The sequence below is a fragment of the Schistocerca piceifrons genome, chromosome 1 (assembly GCF_021461385.2).
Source record: "Schistocerca piceifrons isolate TAMUIC-IGC-003096 chromosome 1, iqSchPice1.1, whole genome shotgun sequence".
Classification (NCBI taxonomy): Eukaryota; Metazoa; Arthropoda; class Insecta; order Orthoptera; family Acrididae; genus Schistocerca; species Schistocerca piceifrons.
This window is the reverse complement of record NC_060138.1, coordinates 1,067,498,241-1,067,520,497: the sequence shown is the minus strand read 5'-3', so window position 1 is coordinate 1,067,520,497 and position 22,257 is coordinate 1,067,498,241. Positions and strand designations below refer to the sequence as shown.

General features: G+C 41.8%; 1 protein-coding gene across 1 annotated transcript in view; it reads left to right on the top strand.

Moving 5' to 3' along the window:
• Positions 1 to 22,030, top strand: part of LOC124777677 (solute carrier organic anion transporter family member 74D-like) — a 218,328-nt gene extending 196,298 nt beyond the window's left edge. The window contains exons 14-15 of the mRNA XM_047253157.1: positions 6,083 to 6,184; positions 21,676 to 22,030. Of these exons, the coding sequence (XP_047109113.1) occupies positions 6,083 to 6,184; positions 21,676 to 21,881 (308 nt within the window). The 3' untranslated portion in view covers positions 21,882 to 22,030. The remainder of the gene's footprint in view (positions 1 to 6,082; positions 6,185 to 21,675) is intronic.
• The last annotated feature ends 227 nt before the right edge of the window (positions 22,031 to 22,257 follow it).

Genomic DNA, 22,257 nt, shown 5'->3' with positions numbered 1-22,257 from the left:
TCAGTAACGTTGCACGAATTCATACCGCAAAACAGAATTGTCAACTGCGGTGCCAACAGTAGCATGCGGACTGGACAGCAGTTTCAGACTAACTTACTCCCGTGTGAACAAACACGAGACTAGCCACAACACGCGTATCTGATATCCGAAGGTGCTGCCATCTAGCTGTCAATTATTATTATCATTATTTCTTTCCTTTCTCAGACGTTATGTCTGGTTAAAAATGGGAAGTGACGCGGACCTTGATCTTGCATGACTTCCTTTTAACTGTACAGTATATCTTACATTGCATTTAGGAACTTTCGGGTAATTGAGCATGTATCAATAATTACAGATTCCTGTAGTTGTATATATACGTTTGGATGTAGCTGTATTGCGTTGATGTACTGGTGGATATTGTGTGGTATGACTCCTGTAGTTGATAGTATAATTGGTATAATGTCAACTTTATCCTGATGCCACAAGTCCTTGACTTCCTCAGCCAGTTGGATGTATTTTTCAACTTTTCTCCTGTTTTCTTCTGTATATTTGTTGTATTAGGTACGGATATTTCGATTACTTGTGTTAATTTCTTCTTTTTATTGGTGAGTCTGATGTCAGGTTTGTTATGTGGTGTTGTTTTATCTGTTATAATGGCTCTGTTCCAGTATAATTTGTATTCATCATTCTCCAGTACATTTTGTGGTGCATACTTTTATGTGGGAACGTGTTGTTTCATTAGTTTATGTTGTATGGCAAGTTGTTGATGTATTATTTTTGCTACATTGTCATGTCTTCTGGGGTATTCTGTATTTGCTAGTATTGTACATCTGCTTGTGATGTGATCTACTATTTCTATTTGTTGTTTGCAAAGTCTGCATTTACCTGTTGTGGGTTTGGGATCTTTAATAATATGCTTTCTGTAATATTTGGTGTTTATTGTTTGATCCTGTATTGCAATCATCAATCCTTCCATCTCACTGTATATATTGCCTTTTCTTAGCCATGTGTTGGATGCGTCTTGATCGATGTGTGGCTGTGGTAGATAATACGGGAGATTGCCATGTAGTGTTTTGTTTTTCCAATTTACTTTCTTTGTATCTGTTGATGTTATGTGATCTAAAGGGTTGTAGAAGTGGTTATGAAATTGCAATGGTGTAGCCGATGTATTTATATGAGTGATTGCTCTGTGTATTTTGCTAGTTTCTGCTCGTTCTATAAAGAATTTTCTTAAATTGTCTACGTGTCCATAATGTAGGTTTTTTTATGTCTATAAATCCCCTTCCTCCTTCCTTTCTACTTAATGTGAATCTTTCTGTTGCTGAATGTATGTGATGTATTCTATATTTGTGGCATTGTGATCGTGTAAGTGTATTGAGTGCTTCTAGTTCTGTGTTACTCCATTTCACTACTCCAGATGAATAGGTCAATATTGGTATACCATAAGTATTTATAGCTTTTGTCTTGTTTCTTGCTGTCAATTCTGTTTTCAGCGTTTTTGTTAGTCTTTGTCCATATTTTTCTTTTAGTTCTTCTTTAATATTTGTATTATCTATTCCTATGTTTTGTCTGTATTCTAGATATTTATAGGCATCTGTTATTTCCATCGCTTCTATGCAGTCGCTGTGGTTATCCAATATGTAATCTTCTTGTTTAGAGTGTCTTCCCTTGACTATGCTATTTTTCTTACATTTTTCTGTTCCAAAAGCCATATTTATATCATTACTGAATACTTCTGTTATCTTTAGTAATTGGTTGAGTTGTTGATTTGTTGCTGCCAGTAGTTTTAGGTCATCCATGTATAGCAAATGTGTGGTTTTGTATTGGTATGTTCCAGTAATACTGTATCCATAATTTGCATTATTTAGCATGTTGGGTAGTGGGTTCAGAGCAAGGCAGAACCAGAAAGGACTTAATGAGTCTCCTTGGTATATTCCACACTTTATCTGTATTGGCTGTGATGTGATATTATTTGAATTTGTTTGGATATTAAGTGTGGTTTTCCAATTTTTCATTACTATGTTTAGGAACTGTATCAATTTAGGATCTACTTTGTATATTTCCAGTATCTGTAGTAACCATGAGTGGGGTACACTTTCAAAAGCTTTTTGGTAATCAATGTATGCATAGTGTAGCGACCTTTGTTTGGTTTTAGATGTCACCTTGGCATCTATTATCAGTTGCTCTTTACATCCTCGTCCTCCTTTGCAGCAGCCTTTTTGTTCTTCATTTATAATTTTGTTCTGTGTTGTATGTGTCATTAATTTCTGTGTAATGACTGAAGTTAATATTTTGTATATTGTTGGTAGGCATGTTATGGGGCGATATTTTGCTGGGTTTGTTGTGTCTGCTTGATCTTTAGGTTTCAGATCAGTTATTCCTTGCGTAAGTGTACCAGGGACTGTGTATGGGTCTGCAATGTAACTGTTAAATAATTTAGTTAGATGTGAATGTGTTGAGGTGAACTTCCTTAGCCAGAAATTTGCTATTTTATCTTTTCCAGGGGCTTTCCAATTGTGCGTAGAATTAATTGCTCAGCTGACTTCATGTTGCAAAATTATGGATTCAGGCATTTGTGGTATCATCTTGTATGTGTCTGTTTCTGCTTGTATCCACCGTGCATGTCTGTTATGTTGTACCAGGTTTGACCATATGTTGCTCCAGAAGTGTTATGTTTGGTGGATTGTATATTTTAATGTGTGTGTTATCTATTGTCTGATAAAATTTCACTTGGTTTGTGTTGAATGTTTGAATTTGTTTCCTTCTATTTTCACTTTTTTTGTATCTTATAAGTCGTTTGGCCAATGCTTGTAATTTCTGCTTCTTTTCATCTAATTGCTCTATCGCTTCTTGTTGTGAGATTTTACCTAACCTTTTTCGTTTTTTTGTCTGATATTTCATTTCTAAAAATTGTGTTAGCTGTCTGATGTCTTTTCTCAGTTTTTCTATTCTGATCTGTAGCATGTGTTGCCATGCTAGTTTTGTAGGTTTCTTCTGTGTGTTGGTTGTTTCTCATCTCTGCCTAGTGTGTATATTTAGTATAGTGAGTGCTCCTATATAAATCAGTAGTTGTAACTCTTCCATAGTTGTATTTTCATTTATTTTGTTGTGTATGATTGTGTTGATAGTTGTTATTGTTGTTTCGACTTGTGGGTTATTTGTGGGTATATGCAAGAATGGTCTAATGTCTGTATTTGTGTCTTTGTATTCTATATATGTCAGCTGTTATTTTTCTTCTATATCTAACATGTGTGTCACTTCGTGTTCTGTTTGTGCTTGTTCTGGTGGCTGTCTTAAGATTTCTTTTTCCTCTGATTGTTTAATTGATGCGTGTTGTTCTTTGTTTGTTTGCTCTAGGATGTTTGATTCCATTACTGTATTTTGTTCTTCTTCTGATTGCACATTATTTTGTTCCAGTATTTGTTGTACTTGTTGTTTGATGTTATCTAATTCTGGCTGGGGTGTCCTGTTATTTTTGATTATTACACGGATCTGATCAGCTAGTCGTTGTTCTGTTAAAAATTTTAATTCTGGGTATCTGGTAATAAATGTTGTGTATACATGTGATCTGTATCCAGTTGTGTTGGTTCCTAGGTTTGTTGCTTGGTAATAACAGAACATGAGGTGTCGGTTAACTTCATCTGACCATCTGATCCTCTGTCTTTGTTTTCCTTCTAGAGTGGTTGCAGGAAGCATATCCTGCAAAACACTTCTATTTGGATTTAAATAACTTTCTGTGTGGCTAGCAGTGCCATTACCATTGTGGACAGGCATAGGGTTCAAGTGTCGTCCCCGACCGTAACAGCGCTTGTCCAAGGCTTCATTAGTTCTGTCCTGAACCAACTAATCACACTAAAAGGGGGGTTAGCCCTATTAGTGGTTTGTTCTTTTCATCGCCTTTTACGACTGGCAGAACATACCGGAGGCCTCTTCTTTTCCCGGGCCTCTAAGGGGTTTATTATTATTATTATTATTATTATTACAATTAATACTTCCGCAAATATTGTGCAATTGTTTCTTTATTCTTCTGTTACGATCGTTTATGTTTATTCTGTAAAACTGCAAATGTACTCTATGGGTTTGCTATTTTCAAATAAACGAAGCTAAGCAGACTACCAGTAGGACACTTCTATAAACTCCGAACAATCCTTTTACATGTCTAGAACATGTTGTCCCATGTAACAGTTTCACACCTACTACAGTACAAAAACTGACATGACCAGGGCTCAAACTGGGACAGACTAACGGTCCGCCGACTTCCCCACTGGAAGTCTATGCGACAGACACTTGACCATTTTTTCTTGTGCTTTGCACGCCAGGTGTTACTTATTACTTACCGTTTACACACATTATCCTTGACGACAGCATCTAGCACAAACTACACTCCTGGAAATTGAGATAAGAACACCGTGAATTCATTGTCCCAGGAAGGGGAAACTTTATTGACACATTCCTGGGGTCAGATACATCACATGATCACACTGACAGAACCACAGGCACATAGACACAGGCAACAGAGCATGCACAATGTCGGCACTAGTACAGTGTATATCCACCTTTCGCAGCAATGCAGGCTGCTATTCTCCCATGGAGACGATCGTAGAGATGCTGGATGTAGTGCTGTGGAACGGCTTGCCATGCCATTTCCACCTGGCGCCTCAGTTGGACCAGCGTTCGTGCTGGACGTGCAGACCGCGTGAGACGACGCTTCATCCAGTCCCAAACATGCTCAATGAGGGACAGATCCGGAGATCTTGCTGGCCAGGGTAGTTGACTTACACCTTCTAGAGCACGTTGGGTGGCACGGGATACATGCGGACGTGCATTGTCCTGTTGGAACAGCAAGTTCCCCTGCCGGTCTAGGAATGGTAGAACGATGGGTTCGATGACGGTTTGGATGTACCGTGCACTATTCAGTGTCCCCTCGACGATCACCAGTGGTGTACGGCCAGTGTAGGAGATCGCTCCCCACACCATGATGCCGGGTGTTGGCCCTGTGTGCCTCGGTCGTATGCAGTCCTGATTGTGGCGCTCACCTGCACGGCGCCAAACACGCATACGACCATCATTGGCACCAAGGCAGAAGCGACTCTCATCGCTGAAGACGACACGTCTCCATTCGTCCCTCCATTCACGCCTGTCGCGACACCACTGGAGGCGGGCTGCACGATGTTGGGGCGTGAGCGGAAGACGGCCTAACGGTGTGCGGGACCGTAGCCCAGCTTCATGGAGACGGTTGCGAATGGTCCTCGCCGATACCCCAGGAGCAACAGTGTCCCTAATTTGCTGGGAAGTGGCGGTGCGGTCCCCTACGGCACTGCGTAGGATCCTACGGTCTTGGCGTGCATCCGTGCGTCGCTGCGGTCCGGTCTCAGGTCGACGGGCACGTGCACCTTCCGCCGACCACTGGCGACAACATCGATGTACTGTGGAGACCTCACGCCCCACGTGTTGAGCAATTCGGCGGTACGTCCACCCGGCCTCCCGCATGCCCACTATACGCCCTCGCTCAAAGTCCGACAACTGCACATACGGTTCACGTCCACGCTGTCGCGGCATGCTACCAGTGTTAAAGACTGCGATGGAGCTCCGTATGCCACGGCTAACTGGCTGACACTGACGGCAGCGGTGCACAAATGCTGCGCAGCTAGCGCCATTCGACGGCCAACATCGCGGTTCCTGGTGTGTCCGCTGTGCCGTGCGTGTAATCATTGCTTGTACAGCCCTCTCGCAGTGTCCGGAGCAAGTATGGTGGGTCTGACACACCGGTGTCTGTGTTCTTCTTTCCATTTCCAGGAGTGTATATCGGAGTTGTGGTTGACACTCTGTCGATAATCAGCGTTTCGCATCGAACTGACTGTCTGACATCTGGAGGTTCCGTATGAACTCCACACCTCTCAGGACAAATGAATTAACATCTGCCTCTCATTCTTTATACATATTTCAAGATAACTGGAGTGAGCGCCTAGTGGGCAATAAACAATACTTGACGAGAAAAACAAAGACGAAAGAAGTAAAATCACAAAACTAGACGGAAAGGGTTATGTTGCAACCAGGACTGGGTGGGATGTATTGTTACATACGGTATGTTGCTGTGTTGCAGACTACGCGTGCGTGGTGTGGGGCGAGACGTGCGGCCAGAGCGGCAACTGCTGGCTGTACGACGGCACCACGTTGCGCTACCTGCTCAACTTCTTCGCCGCAGGTGAGCCACCCCGCTCTACTTACTTACTTTTCCACACCAAAAGTGCAAGCGGGGTGTCACAGAGCCAAGCTAGTTTCAATAGGAACCACAAAACACGGACCCAGATAACAACTGGGAGCGTATTTAAGATTACAAAACAAATTTTTCGTATATACAAAAACTTCCAAAAAGTTTGATCTGAACCGAAACTCTAGTAACTACATTTCCTTTCCTGCATAGATGATTCTGATCCAGAAAAAAATTTTTAATGCCAGGTGTAGTGTGGATGCAATATTAACTTTACGAAAGTCATATTGGCATGAAACACAAATTGTAATATGCACAGCACTAAGCCTTGCCACCTTCGGGCATTATTCCGCTTGCTACAGTGTGTTTATGATCATCCGATTTGTTTATTTTATTAAAAAATATTTTTTGTTTGCAGGCGGCTTCGCCCGCTTACGCATTAATCACATGTATTTTACTTTATATATTGCACACATCTCATCTACATGTGTTGCGAATTTCATCCTGCAGTATTCTGAGGAAATTAGTGACTCTGGCCGGGTAAGAAGTATGCAAAAGGTTGTGGAAAATGGTTCAACTTCCTAGGTGTCGGAATAAACAAAACACGTTTCTACATTTTTTTCATCTCATTTCTTGCCATTCGCTCACAATCCTTAACATGTCGACTTTAAACACTGTTACATGTCATCCATTCCCTATCCCAAATCTACCTCTAGGATGCAGTAGGGATACCTTAGCCCTATAGTATTTTTCTACAAATAATTATTTATGTATCTACTCAGTCTTGTTCAAATCGTCCCAGATGATCCTAAGTTACACAGTTATGTCACCAGTTTTCACCTTCATGCTGAACCGTAGAACTACTAGGTGTGTTTTACTGTCGCAGTATTTTTCTTTCTTTTTTTTTGTCACTTAGGAAGTTATGCGTGTGCCAAGTTTGGTAGACACTAAACCAGGTGTTAACGAGATCTGTTGATATTTGATGCGGGCCTCCACAAATTGCTCTCCTGTGCTAACCTCTTCATCTGTGGATACAACTTGCACCCAAAGTTGATATTTATTTGCTCGATGTATTCCAATCTCTGTCGTTGACTACAGTTTTTACCCTTTACGGCTGTCTCTAGAACCATGGAACTTATTCCCTGATGCCTTGTAACATGTGCTATCATCCCGTAGCTTCTTGTCAATGTTTTCCACTTATTTCTGTGGACAATCTCATTTCCAATCTTATCAGTCCACTTAATTCTCAATATCCTTCTACAGCACCACCTCTCAAACAATTCGATTCTCTTTTACTCAGCTCCCCCCTACCCCTCAGCCCTCTCCCCGCTCCCTATCTGGCGTCTATGAGCCGTATCCATACAACGCTGTGCTCCAAACTCAATATAAGAAAGTTATTATTCAGATTAAGGGCTATGTTCCATGCTACTAATCTTCTTTTGGCCTGGAATCCCTTTTCCGCATATGCTAGTTTGCTTCTTATGTTCACCTTGCTTCGTCCATCAGGGATTATCTTGTTTCTAAAGTACTAGAATTCCTAAACTTCGTCTGCTTCACGGTCACCTGCTGCTTCTCATTACTTTCGACTTTTCTGATTTATCCTAAACCACATTCTGCACTCATGAAACTGTTATACTCACTTTCGGTGAGAATAACAATGTCATCAGTGGTAAAATAAACCCAACGACTTTGAGAACTTTGTATTCCCTGCTAATATCGAATACTTTTACACGTCGCCACGCCCTGTGCGGTGGTAGATGCATATTAGGCGCATATTGATTTCATACAAACAATACAAAATGTTAGTCATAACAACAATAGTTTAGTTGAAACAACTTTAGGTGTTCTTCAGTTACGATTTTTGTGTCCCCCACTTTTCAACCTCCCTCGGCCATAGGGGTGCTAGGGTACAAAGTAATTTTTTCCGTATGTCCTACACAGTAATGTTTTTCCATATAGCAAGTTCTGCATGTGTCCTGTTTGTTAGAAATTGCTTCAGGCCTCACAGAGACTTATTAATATGTTATTGTCCTTCATCCCCCACTCCACACCCACTTGCGTCGAAAGATTATCTGGGCTGTCAGCAACGACCCCGAAATCTACAGCTTCGATACTAATATCGGTCGTTATCGAAAATTTTTACATGGCGTGGCAGTTGACCCCATCTCGATCACTGTTCCCAAGGCTGTAGGGGCATATTACTCACACAGCATTTTCATACAGATAACAGAAAATTTCGTTAAAATTTCTCCAGACATTTCTGAACTATGCTTCTATTTTACCTCCTTTTCATCTCCACTATCTCCCCTACAGGGCGTAGATGATCCTTTCCAATATAGTTCTTCTTTCAGGATAGCAAGAAATCTGTCCAGTGGTTTAGAGGGCAACATGGGACGTAAATTCAGTGATATATATAAATATATAGATTCAGCAAGAACAGCAGTTTAATGTCATTGTGTGCCATAAATTTTGGTGCTTCGATTCAAACTAGCTTTCCGTTGTACATACTTGTAGCGGTCATATCTGTGATTATCATGAAATGTAAATTCTGTGTTTGTCACAGTCGTATGGAAATTACTCGAGTGAGAGCAAATATTGTGAAGTACAGTGAAAATACACATTCTGTGACTGGAATAATATATATTTTTTTTAATAAGGAAATTCATTTGGAATCTGAAATCATTTCCTTTGTGTAAAGAACAGCCGCTTCTAAAAAGTAACTGTTAGAAACAAAACTGAAGAATTACAAGCTGGCAATTATTCAACCAACCAAAACATTGCCGCTCTCTCTTGCGTTATACAACGAGACAGGTAGTCTGGATACTACCAACAAGTTTCTCTTCCTTTTCTACTGTCTTCATTGACCAACAACTTCGTGTAACCCATTAGGAACAAAATTCTTAGGTTGAAGACTGGTCGCGTTGGCCATGGGACAGGATGCCCCCTTTCAGTTGAAAGGTCATGATAACTGTAGTTCATGTGTTCACAGACATTAATATCATTAAGACATTAAGAAATCATTAAGACATTAAGTGACATGCTGCACCATCGTGCTGTAGCCACATCATGTTGCGCACTAAAAGGTATACAATTCCCAACAACAGCAGCAGCATATCTCGAATGAACACCATTCAACAGGGGTGGAAGCAAATAAAGTCGATCATTTGATCTTATGCAATTGCAGCCCGCACGTTGATTGAAAATCGTTGTTAGGGATTCGAGATGTGGATGTTTCAGTCCACCAGACATGAATACAGTGGCAGTTCAAAACACCATGACGTATGGAATAACTGTCATTCCTGAATAATAAAAACACAAATGAAGTACAGAAGTACTAAGCTGGTTAATCCACGGACATGTCTGAGCACTGTGTTCAAATCATCGCTTGCGCATGCTGTTTACGATAGGGAGCGTAGTAGGTGCTCCGTCAGTAGTTTCCAAACTGTAGTCTGAGAAGTGTGCATTTCTTTTGTAAGTTGGTGGATTTGTTTTGATTGATCTTCTTCCACATTGTTCAGCACCGTCTCCTGAAATTATACTTTGTGAACTATTCTTTGCCGAGATCATTCGTGGCACTGAATACTGTCACACCATACGTTTAAGTTGTACATTCAAGTTGCGACGTACCAGTACTTACGCTTTTTAATTAAAATAGTCTGTAAGACTAGATTAAGCACTAAATACAACTGTGCGATGCACGGTTCTGTTTTGAAAACTGGATCGATTTGTAGTAGAGTTGAGCCGTAATATCTGATTTCATGTGTAGCAGATAAACTCGTTGCAAAAATGGTCTTACCTTGCTATACTTTGGTCAAGTCAGCGTTTAATGTAAATTTAAGAAAATATAAGAAGCATTAAAATAAATATTGACAAAACGGTAAAATAAGTTTAAATTATCCTGAATAACTGATGCAGCCATCACCAAAACTTTTATATTGCAAATAACTGATGATTTATTCGATCAGTCAAAGCACACACAAATTCAATTGGTGGTTCCACAGATACTGTTTAACCATGAAACGAAGTTACAAAAATTATCAAATGCAGTTAAGTTTGCGTGATTGTTATTTGAAGTGGTAAAAAAATACAGCCAGTTATTATTTAAACAACGTTGGTCGATGACAAACATAGCCCCATTTCGTCAACTAAACAAAAAATATTCAGTAGGTCATAAATAATTAAGGTTCACTATGGTGTTCAAGATATCAGAATCTGTGTCGTCATAAGTATATTCCCGATGTGTATTTAATAGTAACTACAGATTTTCTGCTGAAAATAATCATAATTCAACTCTGCACATCGCATAACTTCCGTGAAATATTAAAATTCCAGCAGGCTCACCGGTTTTCTGTCCCATTTGACTCAAGATGCTTTTAATTGTTAACATGCCGCCCAAAACCACTCACTTCGCAAGTTCTAAAACCGTGCTATGAGCCCCACAACATGAAAGTTTGCTCCAAGACCTGCCTGCTATTCGTGACCATCCGACACAGAATTACTTCTCGACCCAGAATGACCATGAGGTATTGCTCGCTCGCCTTTACAAGCCCTCAGATTCCCCGCCAAAATTCACAACGAACGCAAAAAGTAGAGACTGGACCATCATGCAAAATATATACAAGCTGTAAGTACAACATATATGTGAAATGAAAATGTTCCTGGTCCCCCTCAGACCATACATATTATCTATGTCTAATAGTTTATGCGTAACTAAATAAAACATGAAAATAGTGCACATGTGCTTGCGATAAATTACCAAGAAATTGTTGTTAAAATATGATAAAAAAGGAAGTGTCTCTTAGCGCTCTATTCAATGGTGGTATCAAATATTGCATTTAAATTACAGGACCCTTTAATATAGGCCAAACTTAATGTTTAATTAAATAAACTAGAAAATGTGTAATAAATCTTGGCCATGGTTTGGACAGTTTTAAAACTATTATCTTCAGAAGCTATTGTACCTATTAACAAATATTACGACATTGTGTGCGGAATATTGCAATAAACAAAATTACATGAAATGTTTACAAATAATTTTAGTGAAGCTTAATCACGTAGAGTCACATATTATCTGTATCCCATTCGAGAGTAGTTGACTCTGTCTGCCATACATACGTGTCATCCACTTAATCAGCGTATAAAATACATGATTTAAAAGTAGTAGCTCGCTACTGTAGGGCTTTGCCTTAAAACATCTTAAAATACTGCACGTTTGACAAAGAATCCAACAACGTATAGTGTGTCACTTGAAACAATTGTGTACATATGAGATTTAAATATAGAACGTGGCATCGGATTAACATAGTATAAACATGCCTTGTAGAGATCTAATGACATCGCTAGTGAAGTCATACACGCAGCTCTTTGCAGCTATGCCCATATAGAACACGCAAAGCGCCACCTACCAGAGGCGACCTAAGGCTAGTGCCTTCAGGCTTCAGCCAGCCAACGCATCTCACTAGTTCTGTAGATGGCAAATTTACGCACCGTAAGATCCAATGCAACGTTTTATTTTTAAATGTCATATGTACACAAATCTTTCATGTGGCACATTACATGTTGTTGGATCCATTGTCTAATATATGGTATTTTAAATAGTTTTAAGACAAAGCCCTTCATTAGAGAGCTATTACTCGTACTTTTAAATCATATAATTTAAATAGTGATTCAATGGACGACACGCATATATACTAGACAGACCCAGCAACTCCCACGTCGGATTTAGATGATACGTGGTTCTACGTGAGGGTGTTTCATCTAAATTATTTGTAATCATTTCCTGTAATTTTGCTTATTGTAATTTTTCTTATTGTACTGATACCATCTCTGTTCAGCACACAATGTCGTAGTATTTGTTAATAGGTACAATACGTTCTGAATACAACAGTTTTAAAACTATCAAAGCTATGGTCGAGGTTTAATAATCCTGTATTTTGCAACTGGTTGACTGTTATTTTCAGTCAATTCAAGCTTTTGCGTATGACAGTTGTTTACCAAGGGTGAAGTGTAAGGTATGTCATGCTGCATTCATATTCTGAGTATATGTGGAGAATACGATACCTGGCACATTAACATAATTAAAGAGGTATAAAACAATAAATAAACTATAATAGATGTGTAGCCTTTAGTGATGATGGCTAGCATCATTTGCTATCATTTAATATTTTTTAATCCTTGTCGCACAAAGAGTTCAACTATTATGAATTTATAACGATTTTAATGCCACGATCTAACTTCAATTTACAAGCACCTAAGGGCCGTGATTGCTCTGATGTGATTGGTTTTGTTATACGCTGAAACTGTGAATTATTGTTTAATTTTAAAGTATTTATCAATCTACATCTATCTGTGTCAATGGTACCAGTCTCCCAGTTGCCACAACCACCATCTTTAGTGGCGTTACCTTCCTCCAGGTACTGGTATTCAAGCCAGTGGTCACCTCACCCCATTCATATATGGGGAAAACCACAGATTTCCTATCACTGGCGACTTGCTCCTTTGTGGTCGCCGCACCATCGAAGCGGGACCAGCAGCCTGCCCTCGCCCTAGCCCTCAGCAAAGTCAGTTAGTCAGTCACACGTTCTATTCATCATTTGAACGACTCTTTTATCGAAATTATGTGGAACGAGTCAATTTACAGGATAATTTTGGTCCTGTTCATCCAAATACCTGTGAGACATTTTATATTATTAGTCAAATGATCAAAAACTTTTGTTTCTGCATACTGAACTCCTTTATGAGCCACTGACAGCTTCAACAGTGGGTAATAAAGGTTATTTTTCCCTTTAGTGTTGTAGGTATTGACATCATTTTGTTCTCAAATGATCAAAAACTTTTGTTTCTGCATACTGAACTCCTTTATGAGCCACTGACAGCTTCAACAGTGGGTAATAAAGGTTATTTTTCCCTTTAGTGTTGTAGGTATTGACATCACTTTTATTCTCAAATTTTGATGAATTATTTATGACAGATGTCATTAGCGCATTTGTGTATTGTGACAGCGCAGTTAAAATGTTAGCTCGTTGAAGAGGCACCTGCATGACGTCCGTGGCGGAACACCACGTATTATTCTTACTGTTCACTTTTCTACAATTAATACTTTCTTTCTAAGTGATTAGTTACCCTATAAAATTATTCCATGAGACACTACTGAGTAGAGATATGTAAAATACGTCAGTAGGTTTATACGTTTGTTTCCAAGACTAGCAATTACACAAAGAATAAACGTAGCTGAACTTAACTGTTTGAGAGGTACAGTGATGTCTTTCTTCCAGTTACAGCTTTTATCAATATGAACACTCAAAAGTTTGGACCATTCCACCATATCTACTGTTTCCTGCTCGTGTGCAACATCAATTGTTGGTATGACTCTATTTGTTGTCCAGAATGGAATTTAGTGTGTTTTTCCATAATTTATGGAGGTTCATTTTCAGAGAACCTCTTAATAATTCTTTGGAAAATATCATTTACCAAACTTCCAACTCTAAAATTCCATTAACTTTATACGCCTGAATAAGTAGTCAGCATAAGCATCATGATAAAAAGTTTCTATTAAGAGTAGTGCTCCATCCGCGACAACCGGACCTGAACTCCAAATACTGGTAAACTCCACCATGGACTCACGACGTACTGATTAACGTAGCGGCCCCAACGTCAGTGCGGCAGGCAGTTGTTCGTCACGGAACATTAGCGCTTCATAAACGCGAGCCGCACACTTATTGTCCATTCGATATATAATACGCCAGAAATTTACATTATCGACTTTTCCCTCTTTTCCATTTTGGGATCCTATACTCTTGTTTAACTCTGATCCTAAATGCCTGGGTCACTATGTCTAACCACAGCGGAAGTGATGAAGCCTAGGAGCTGCACACACTGGTGAACCACGACGGCCCTTTCCTTACCTCACACATGGCTAATAAGAATGCCCACGAGACAAGTCTCTGGTAGCGCCACTGTGAAGCTTGCTGTTCGTGGTGGGAGCGCTGTCCGCAGGCTGTTTGCCGTTTCTTTATCTGACGCCATCGGACCACCATTCAAATATACGGGACTAATTAATTTATGCGCGAGAGACTAAATAAATCTTACAGTTTCCTCAAAATACACCGACGGAAAAAAATCGAAATCCCAAAAGATAATTAACGTAGAATAATGAAATTTGGGGAATAGGTTTGTCTAGGTAATGTACGAGGGTTGGAACTTTAATAGTGGCAACTATTTGTTTACAGCTCGTACAAAATAGATACGTGTTTCAAAGTAGTCACCAGCATTGTGTATAACCCGTTTCCAGCGATGTGGAAATCTTAGGCTACTCTTAGTAGTGCCAGTTGTGTTGACAGTTCGAGCAGTGCGGTCTGTTGCCCGACGAATTTTTAGCACTTCTGAAGCGCATGCCGTGAAGTGTTTCCTTCAGTTTAGAAATCGAGTTAAACTCACTAGGGCTTAAGTCAGGGGAGTGCAGTAGGTGGTATAGAACTTCGCAGCCCAATCAATCAAACAAATCAGTAGTAGCTTGCACTGTAAGTGCTTGAGCATTCTTCTGCAAAATGATGCTCAGGTCCTGCAGAAAGTGTCAACACTTCTATCTCTATTCTGTTCATTTTTGGAACACTAACTACGACCAGCTTAGACACGGAAGTGATGACACTTTCTGCAGGACCTGACCATCATTTTTCAGAACAATGCTCAAGCACGTACAGTGCAAGCTGTTTCTGATTTGTTTGATTGATGAGGCTGCTAAGTGCTATACCACCTATTGCACTCCCCTGACTTAAAACCTCGTGGGTTCAACTCGGTTTCTAAATTGAAGGAAACACTTCACGTCATTCGCTTCAGAGCTGCCACGAATTCGTCGGGCAATAGACAGCGCCGCTCGAACTGTCAACACAACTGGCACTGCTAAGAGTATGCTACGATTTCCACATCGCTGACAACGGGTTATACACAATGCTGGTGACTACACTGAAGGTCAGTAAAACTTTGAAACACGTATCTATTTTGTACTAGCTGTAAACAAATAATTGTCACTATTAAAGTTCCAACCCCCGTATTTAACTGACTCACAAAGCAAGAGCCCAGATCAGTGCAAGCGCTAGGTAACATTCGCAAATGTGAAATGCTGGTACATTAATAACCGGTGTAACCGTCAAAATGTTGAGTGTAACCACGCAAAGTGCATGCATTGTGTTGTACAGGTGCCGGATGTCAGTTTGTGGGATGGAGTTCTATGCCCGTTGCACTTTCTCGGTCAATACTGGACGGTTAATGCTGGTTGTGAAAGAAGCTAGAGTTGTCGTCCAATGAAGTCACAAAAAATGGTTCAAATGGCTCTAAGCACTATGGAACTTAACATCTGAGGTCATCAGTCCCCTAGACTTAGAACTACTTAAACCTAACTAACCTAAGGACATCACACACATCCATGCCCGAGGCAGGATTCGAACCTGCGACCGCATCGGTCGCGCAGTTTCAGACTGTAGCACCTAGAACCGCTCGGCCACTCCGGCCGGCAATCAAGTCCCACACGTGCTCGATTGGTACAGATCTGTTGATCAAGCAGGCCAAGGCAACATGTCGACACACTGTAAAGTATGTTGGATTACAACAGCGGTATGTGGGGAGCTTTATCCTGTTATAAAACACCCCCTGGAAAGCTGTTCATGATTGGGAGCACAACAGGTCGAATCACCAGACTGACGTACAAATACGCAGTCAGGGTGCGTGGGATAATCACGACAATGTTCCTGCTGTCACACGAAATCGCATCTCAGACCACAACTCCAGGTGTAGGTCCAATCTGACGCACGCAGTAGGGTTGGTCGCAAGCCCTGAACTGGCCTCCTCTTAACAAACACCAGCCATAATTGGCATCGAGGCAGAACCAGCTTTCATCAAAAAGCACAACACACCTCCACCCTGCCCTCCAGCGAGTTCTCGCTTGACGCCACTGAAGTCGCAAACGACAGTGGTTTGGGGTTAGTAGAATATATGCTACAGGGCTCCCGGCTAGGAGACGTCCCTATAGTAACTAATTTGTAATAGTCCGTTGTGTCACTGTGGTGTCAATCGCTGCTCAGATTGCTGCCGCAAATGCAGTACGATGCGACAGCGGCTTACAGCGAACACGATGGTCTTCCCTCCCATTAGTGTCATGTGGCCGTACGGAGACCGGTCTTCTTGCGGCTGTACGTTCTCGTGACCACCGCTGGCAGCAGTCGTGTATAGTGGCTACATGCCTGCCAAGTCTTTCCGCAGTGTCGCAGAAGGAACATCCAGTTTCTCGTAGCCGTATTACACGACCTCGTTCAGACTCAGTGAGGTGTTGATAACAGCATCTTCGTTGCCTCAAAGGCATTCTTGACGAACATCCACTCACCACGCCAAAACTCAAAGAGGACTAACGCTCAACGCCGTTACTGCATGCATTTAAAGCAAATCTGATTTGCATCCGCATATCGTGCTACTAACCCCACTGATGGGACCGCACGAAATTTGAACAGATATCATCTTTCAGTGGTAGAAAGACGCCTACAGACTTTCGTTTATGTTGCACATCTTTTGGTGTTGTGATTTTTTCCGTCGGTGTATGCTCATTACACTTTGATATTAATAATGATTGTCGTCCCTCGTTAACTTCCACTTTTCTCTATTCCTTGTAACAGAGAAAATATCTGTTTGTGTTACACTCAGCCTCATGCTCAGTTGAGCTGATTAGAAAATTTTAAAATAGGATTTGGACGGTTGGAATGGCAGTGCTTAATCGATGGTAGGTGTGTCTGGACGACTGGAATGGCAGAGATTAATTGATGGCAAGTTACGTCTCGACGAATGGAATAACAAAGCTTAATTGATGGTAGCTTACGTCTGGGTGTGTGATAAATGGTCGTGTTGTCATAAATCACAATGCGACGTGCCTAATATTGGTCGTAGTATATCTTATTATTCATCTTATAATTACAATGATTTGCTTTCTGAAATGAAAACAGTTTTTATGACTGTTACGTTTACTTAAATCATATTTTACCTTAATATTGTGGACGCATACTTGCACTGATCTATCATTTTCACATTTCTTCTTTCATTGTGGGTTAAGCCACGTCACTAGGTCGTAATCCACAAAATGGTGGTTCCCGCTGTCCTGCTGTTTACGATGTTTCATACTGCACTGGCTGCAGGCCGACTTTAGCCCAAAAACGTAATGCAGTATCTGCTTGTGAGCCTATTACTTTCCTTAGTTTTCCTACCACTTACGCCCCTTAGCTCTTAGGCATTAAATTACTCCTTTAAACGACACAGGTTGCAGAACCTGTGGCATATGGGTTCCTCGCACCCTCATACTTGACACATGGAAGTCAGATCACGCAACATGCGACTCCCTGCATTGTTCCTGTCCACTGTCGTAAGTACTCGATATAGTCAAATTCTAAGTCCACGCGTAACCCACGCCAGCACCTTCAAAAAGATCACAGACATTAAACAAACGAACTTAGCCAACACAGAGTATAGTACAGCCACGTACTGTTCTCCTGAGCAGTGTAATTAAAGCATAGCATTCTAATTCCCCAGAGAAGCTTTAACGCTCCTCTTAATTTCCTTTTATCACTTCAGAAGATTACTGGCTTGTTGTGTTTGACGATGAATGCTTGGGTTCTTTCCGTACTCTTCTCAAACAGTGCACTGTCCTCAAGAGGTCGATAGATTCCCTTGCATTCCATCTGAGAATTTTTGTGTGTCGAGTATTATGCGACCTCTTCTCCTGAACATGGGAATAGCCATTAACTGCCAATAGAAAATGAAGTATGCTGTTTTCAGAAAACGATATCCCGAAGCAGAGGCTGTAGTTCGGTATTTAGCACACGTCACAGGCACTGCTAAGGGCGCCACACCTTGCAAGAGGTAAAGTAAAGTATAGTATAGCATCGTTGGGTGAGATAACACAAGGGTCATATTCAGGCATGCTGATTGGAGAGGTCATCTCTATTCGCACATATTGACATTTCTCCTCGTGCAGACCCATTCACGAATCCTTTAATACAGGGTGAACATCACCCCATTTGTTTCCGAACCGTGACGATACTGGTTCCGAACTTTTTCAAGTGTTTCAAGTGTAATTTTTGGATGCCTTTTTGTCCCGGAGCTAGCAAATATGATACGATTATACCGAATTTGATATTTATTTCACCTGTATCGGTGTATTTTATAAGTAATTTTAGTTAAGTCGATGAAAGCGTTTGACAAAGAGTGTCTACCTACATTGTTATGCACGAAGCGCAAAGCTTATTTCTAACACCAGAGACGTTGATCGGTGGCTAAGAGGTACAACACACGCATAAAATTAGATCCATGGCTGCACGGTCTTTCCACACGGTACTATGTATGTATTGCGAGCTGTACCGTTGTGACGTCTTCGTGGCGCCTTGTGTATGTGGCCGCATGCGCAGTGGCGCGATCCGTTGGTTTAAAAGAACGGGCCGAGTGCTGAAGCGTCAGTCACCCGGCTCACTCTGAAGATGGCTGGACGGTATACAGTCGAAATATCAGAAGAAGAAGTCAAATTTATGCGGCTGCACACTCGAAATTTTATGGAACAATCATTGCGCCGCGAAAATATGAAGATGCACATCAAGTACCTCTTTGCGGAGGAGATTGGATAAGTTACGACATTTGAGGGCTAGATCTCTGAGCTATTTAAGTTTTTTATTAAGTTACCGTGACCGTGGCATAGTTCCGAAGTTGCCAGGTTAATAAATTTTATAAAATCGACTTCCATGAATAAGATTTTAAGGAAAGCTAGTGTTGTTGTTCTTAAGGAGAGGATCCGCTTTACCCATCGAAAATTGGACCTGGTTTCTGAACAGCTTTACCGCCTGTATGTGAAGATATCTGCGGAGTTACCCTACAATTCGTGGAACTGTATAGATGGTGTGACGTGGCCCAAGTCAGACTGGATTCCTGAGGTGGTCACATCGAGAGAGACGGCAAAGTTTAGCCGCCTTGAGACCTCTTCGCAGCAAGAAATTATTTATTTGATGCTCCGCATTAATATGATGAATAAATATTTTGACGACGCTACGGTGATGGTTTTAAGTAAAGGACTGAACTTTGCACCAACGCCAAAGGTTTTGCTAGTACCTGCGTTCATCAGTGGCGTTGAAGAAACAGTTCGAGCGTTTTCCACTGATTCAACAAAAGAAGTAAGATGTGAAACTTGTCGAGCTCTTATGAAGTCTCGCCCGCAAAGGAGTAACATTTCTGTGGCAGAGATGGCCGCACTATCTAAGCTTCGCCAGGATATCGCGACGATGGTTCTTCCAGCTGATAAAGGTAAAGCCAGAATCATTATTTCACATTGGCAAAACCTTTAATAAAGAGATTTCAGATTCGTTTAAACACGTCTTGATCTCGACATACTTGTATATTCACTAACCAGTTTTATAAACAGACTGACGCTGTCGCCATAGGTAATCCTTTGTCACCCTTGGTGGCCAACTTCTTTATGGAGAACTTTGAGGAAAAGGCGCTGGAATTTGCTATCTTCAAGCCCACAGTATTTTGGAGGTATATTGATGACACGTTTGTAGTTTGGCCCCATGGTGAAGATAAATTAAAAGAATTTTTAAATCATCTGAATTCCATCCGTGGACAAATTAAAAAAAAAATGGCTCTGAGCACTATGTGACTTAAATTCTGAGGTCATCAGTCCCCTAGAACTTAGAACTACTTAAACCTAACTAATCTAATAACACCACACACATCCATGCCTGAGGCAGGATTCGAACCTGCGACTGTAGCGGTCGCGCGGTTCCAGACTGTAGCGCCTAGAATCGCTCGGCCACCCCGGCCGGCAGACAAATTCAGTTCACGATGAAAATGGAAAAAGATGGATGTTTTCCATTTTCCCATTTTTCTTTACACTGTCCGCAGGCTTGATCCCCCACCACCACCCGCTGGTGTCCTCATTCTTCCCCATCCCCACCCACTGCTGCCGCTCAATTGCTGTATCCCTCTCTCTCTCTTCACCTCCACACCCTCCATCTCCTTCATCAGAGCAATTTCCAGAACCTCGCCCCCCTGTATGATGAGCCTCGCCGTGACATCTACCCTTCCTACCAACTGTAGCCTGGCCTTGTTCTCCCCCTCCCCAGGGCCCCCCTTTTTCGTCTCCCCTCCTTCCCCCAGAGCGGTTTTTGCTCCTTCCTCCCCCCTGAGTCTGTGCACCCTCTCCTCAACTGTTTCCCTCTCCCATTATTCCCTTCCCGCCCCACTTCGGCAAGCCCCCCTCCCATCCCCCCTCTTTCCCCATCTAGCACCGCCTATCCCCCTTTCTTCCCTTCACCCTTGTCTCTGTACCCCTGGGAGATCCTCTCAGTTTGTTCATCATCGTCAGTGTGCTATGTCAGTGTCGTGCTTGGTGCTGTTCTCTAGTGACGTCAAGAGCTGTGATTTTAATTGTGTGCTGGGCTTGTACATAATGTTTCAAAAAAATGGCTCTGAATACTATGGGACTCAACTGCTGAGGTCATTAGTCCCCTAGAACTTAGAACTAGTTAAACCTAACTAACCTAAGGACATCACAAACATCCATCCCCGAGGCAGGATTTGAACCTGCGACCGTAGCGGTCTTGCGGTTCCAGACTGCAGCGCCTTTAACCGCACGGCCACTCATAATGTTTCAGTCCATGGTTGTTAGGTGCTACGCCACCCATCACAACTTTTATGCTCTGGCCGTACTTGGCCTTGTGTTTCTTTTAATCGTCACAGTGTGTGGTTTTTTGTGTACAGATTTTAGATTTTTATCAACATTTTTACAGTCACCCCCTTTTATGCTACTTTCCATTATATTTTCGTTTTTTATATGTCTGTTTGGCCTTATTTCCTTTTTTATGTTGTTTTAAATGTCTCCCTGTTATGTACTCTCTCTCGGCTGCAGAGCAGAGCCTATGCTGCTGCCAGCCCTCCCCATATGGGTCACTGAAATCCGGTAAAGAAAAAAAAAGCTGGCATGTCAGTCACCCAGCTCACTCTGAAGATGACTGAACGGTATGCAGCCGAAATATCACAAGAAGTGAAATGTATGTGGCTGCACGCCCTCAATTTTATGGAACAGCAGTAATCATGATCATCATTATAATCATTAGTCAATTTACATTCACTGTTGGATAAATGATTCTCCTAGAATTTTCCTGCATTATTATCGTCACATATGTACAACCATGTTGCTCCTACATGTTTTCTGTCACCTATTCACATTACCGAAATTTCGGTTCCGTACAGTAATCTTATTTTTTGTGTTGCGTTATTTTCCGTCAGTGTATTTTTCCGTCGTTCACCCTTGAAACTGTGAAAAAGCCCTTATATACATTACATACATTTATTTATTTATTTATTTTTGAGGTATTTAAACTGCTTTTTGTTCGGAGGTTTGTGAAACTTCTAAGAAGGCGTTTCTCGTAGACTGCAGAAGTGTTTGGCGCCTTGTGCTGCAGGCTTCCTGCTGTGCGGCACGGTGCTGGACGCGGGCGTGTGGTACTACGTGCGGGACCTGCGCATCTACGACGACGACGAGGCGGCGGACGGAGTGGGCCCCGGCGGCGCCCCCTGCCCCGCGGCGCTGGGCCGCCGCTGCAGCCGCGCCGTCTCCTTCAGCCGCGCGCTCGCCGACGAGCCCGAGCTGCCCCCAGCCATACACTGACCGCGCCGCTAGTCAGCGCAATAAAGCTCGCCTCAAAGCCAGCTGCCGGTTTCTCTCACTAATGCCTCCCCTTTATCCTTACAGGTGACTCGACACAGACACTATATGCTATCCGAAGACTGGTGAAACGTGCCAGCAACGATGCGAACGTCCCTTTCGTCTTCGAAGCTTCCGTTGCGCCACCACAACAATTATATGCGGTCGTGGGCAGAAATGACGCTCTCACACCTATGTGTGCCACGTGAAACAATTTACGCGTTGCACTACCCTGTAGCATTTATCGGTAGATAAGTGTTTGGGTACACTCTTACATGTGCTCTAATAGCATCTTTATAGGAACTTCATCCATATTTGTTTCGTAAGAGTTCCACATCAG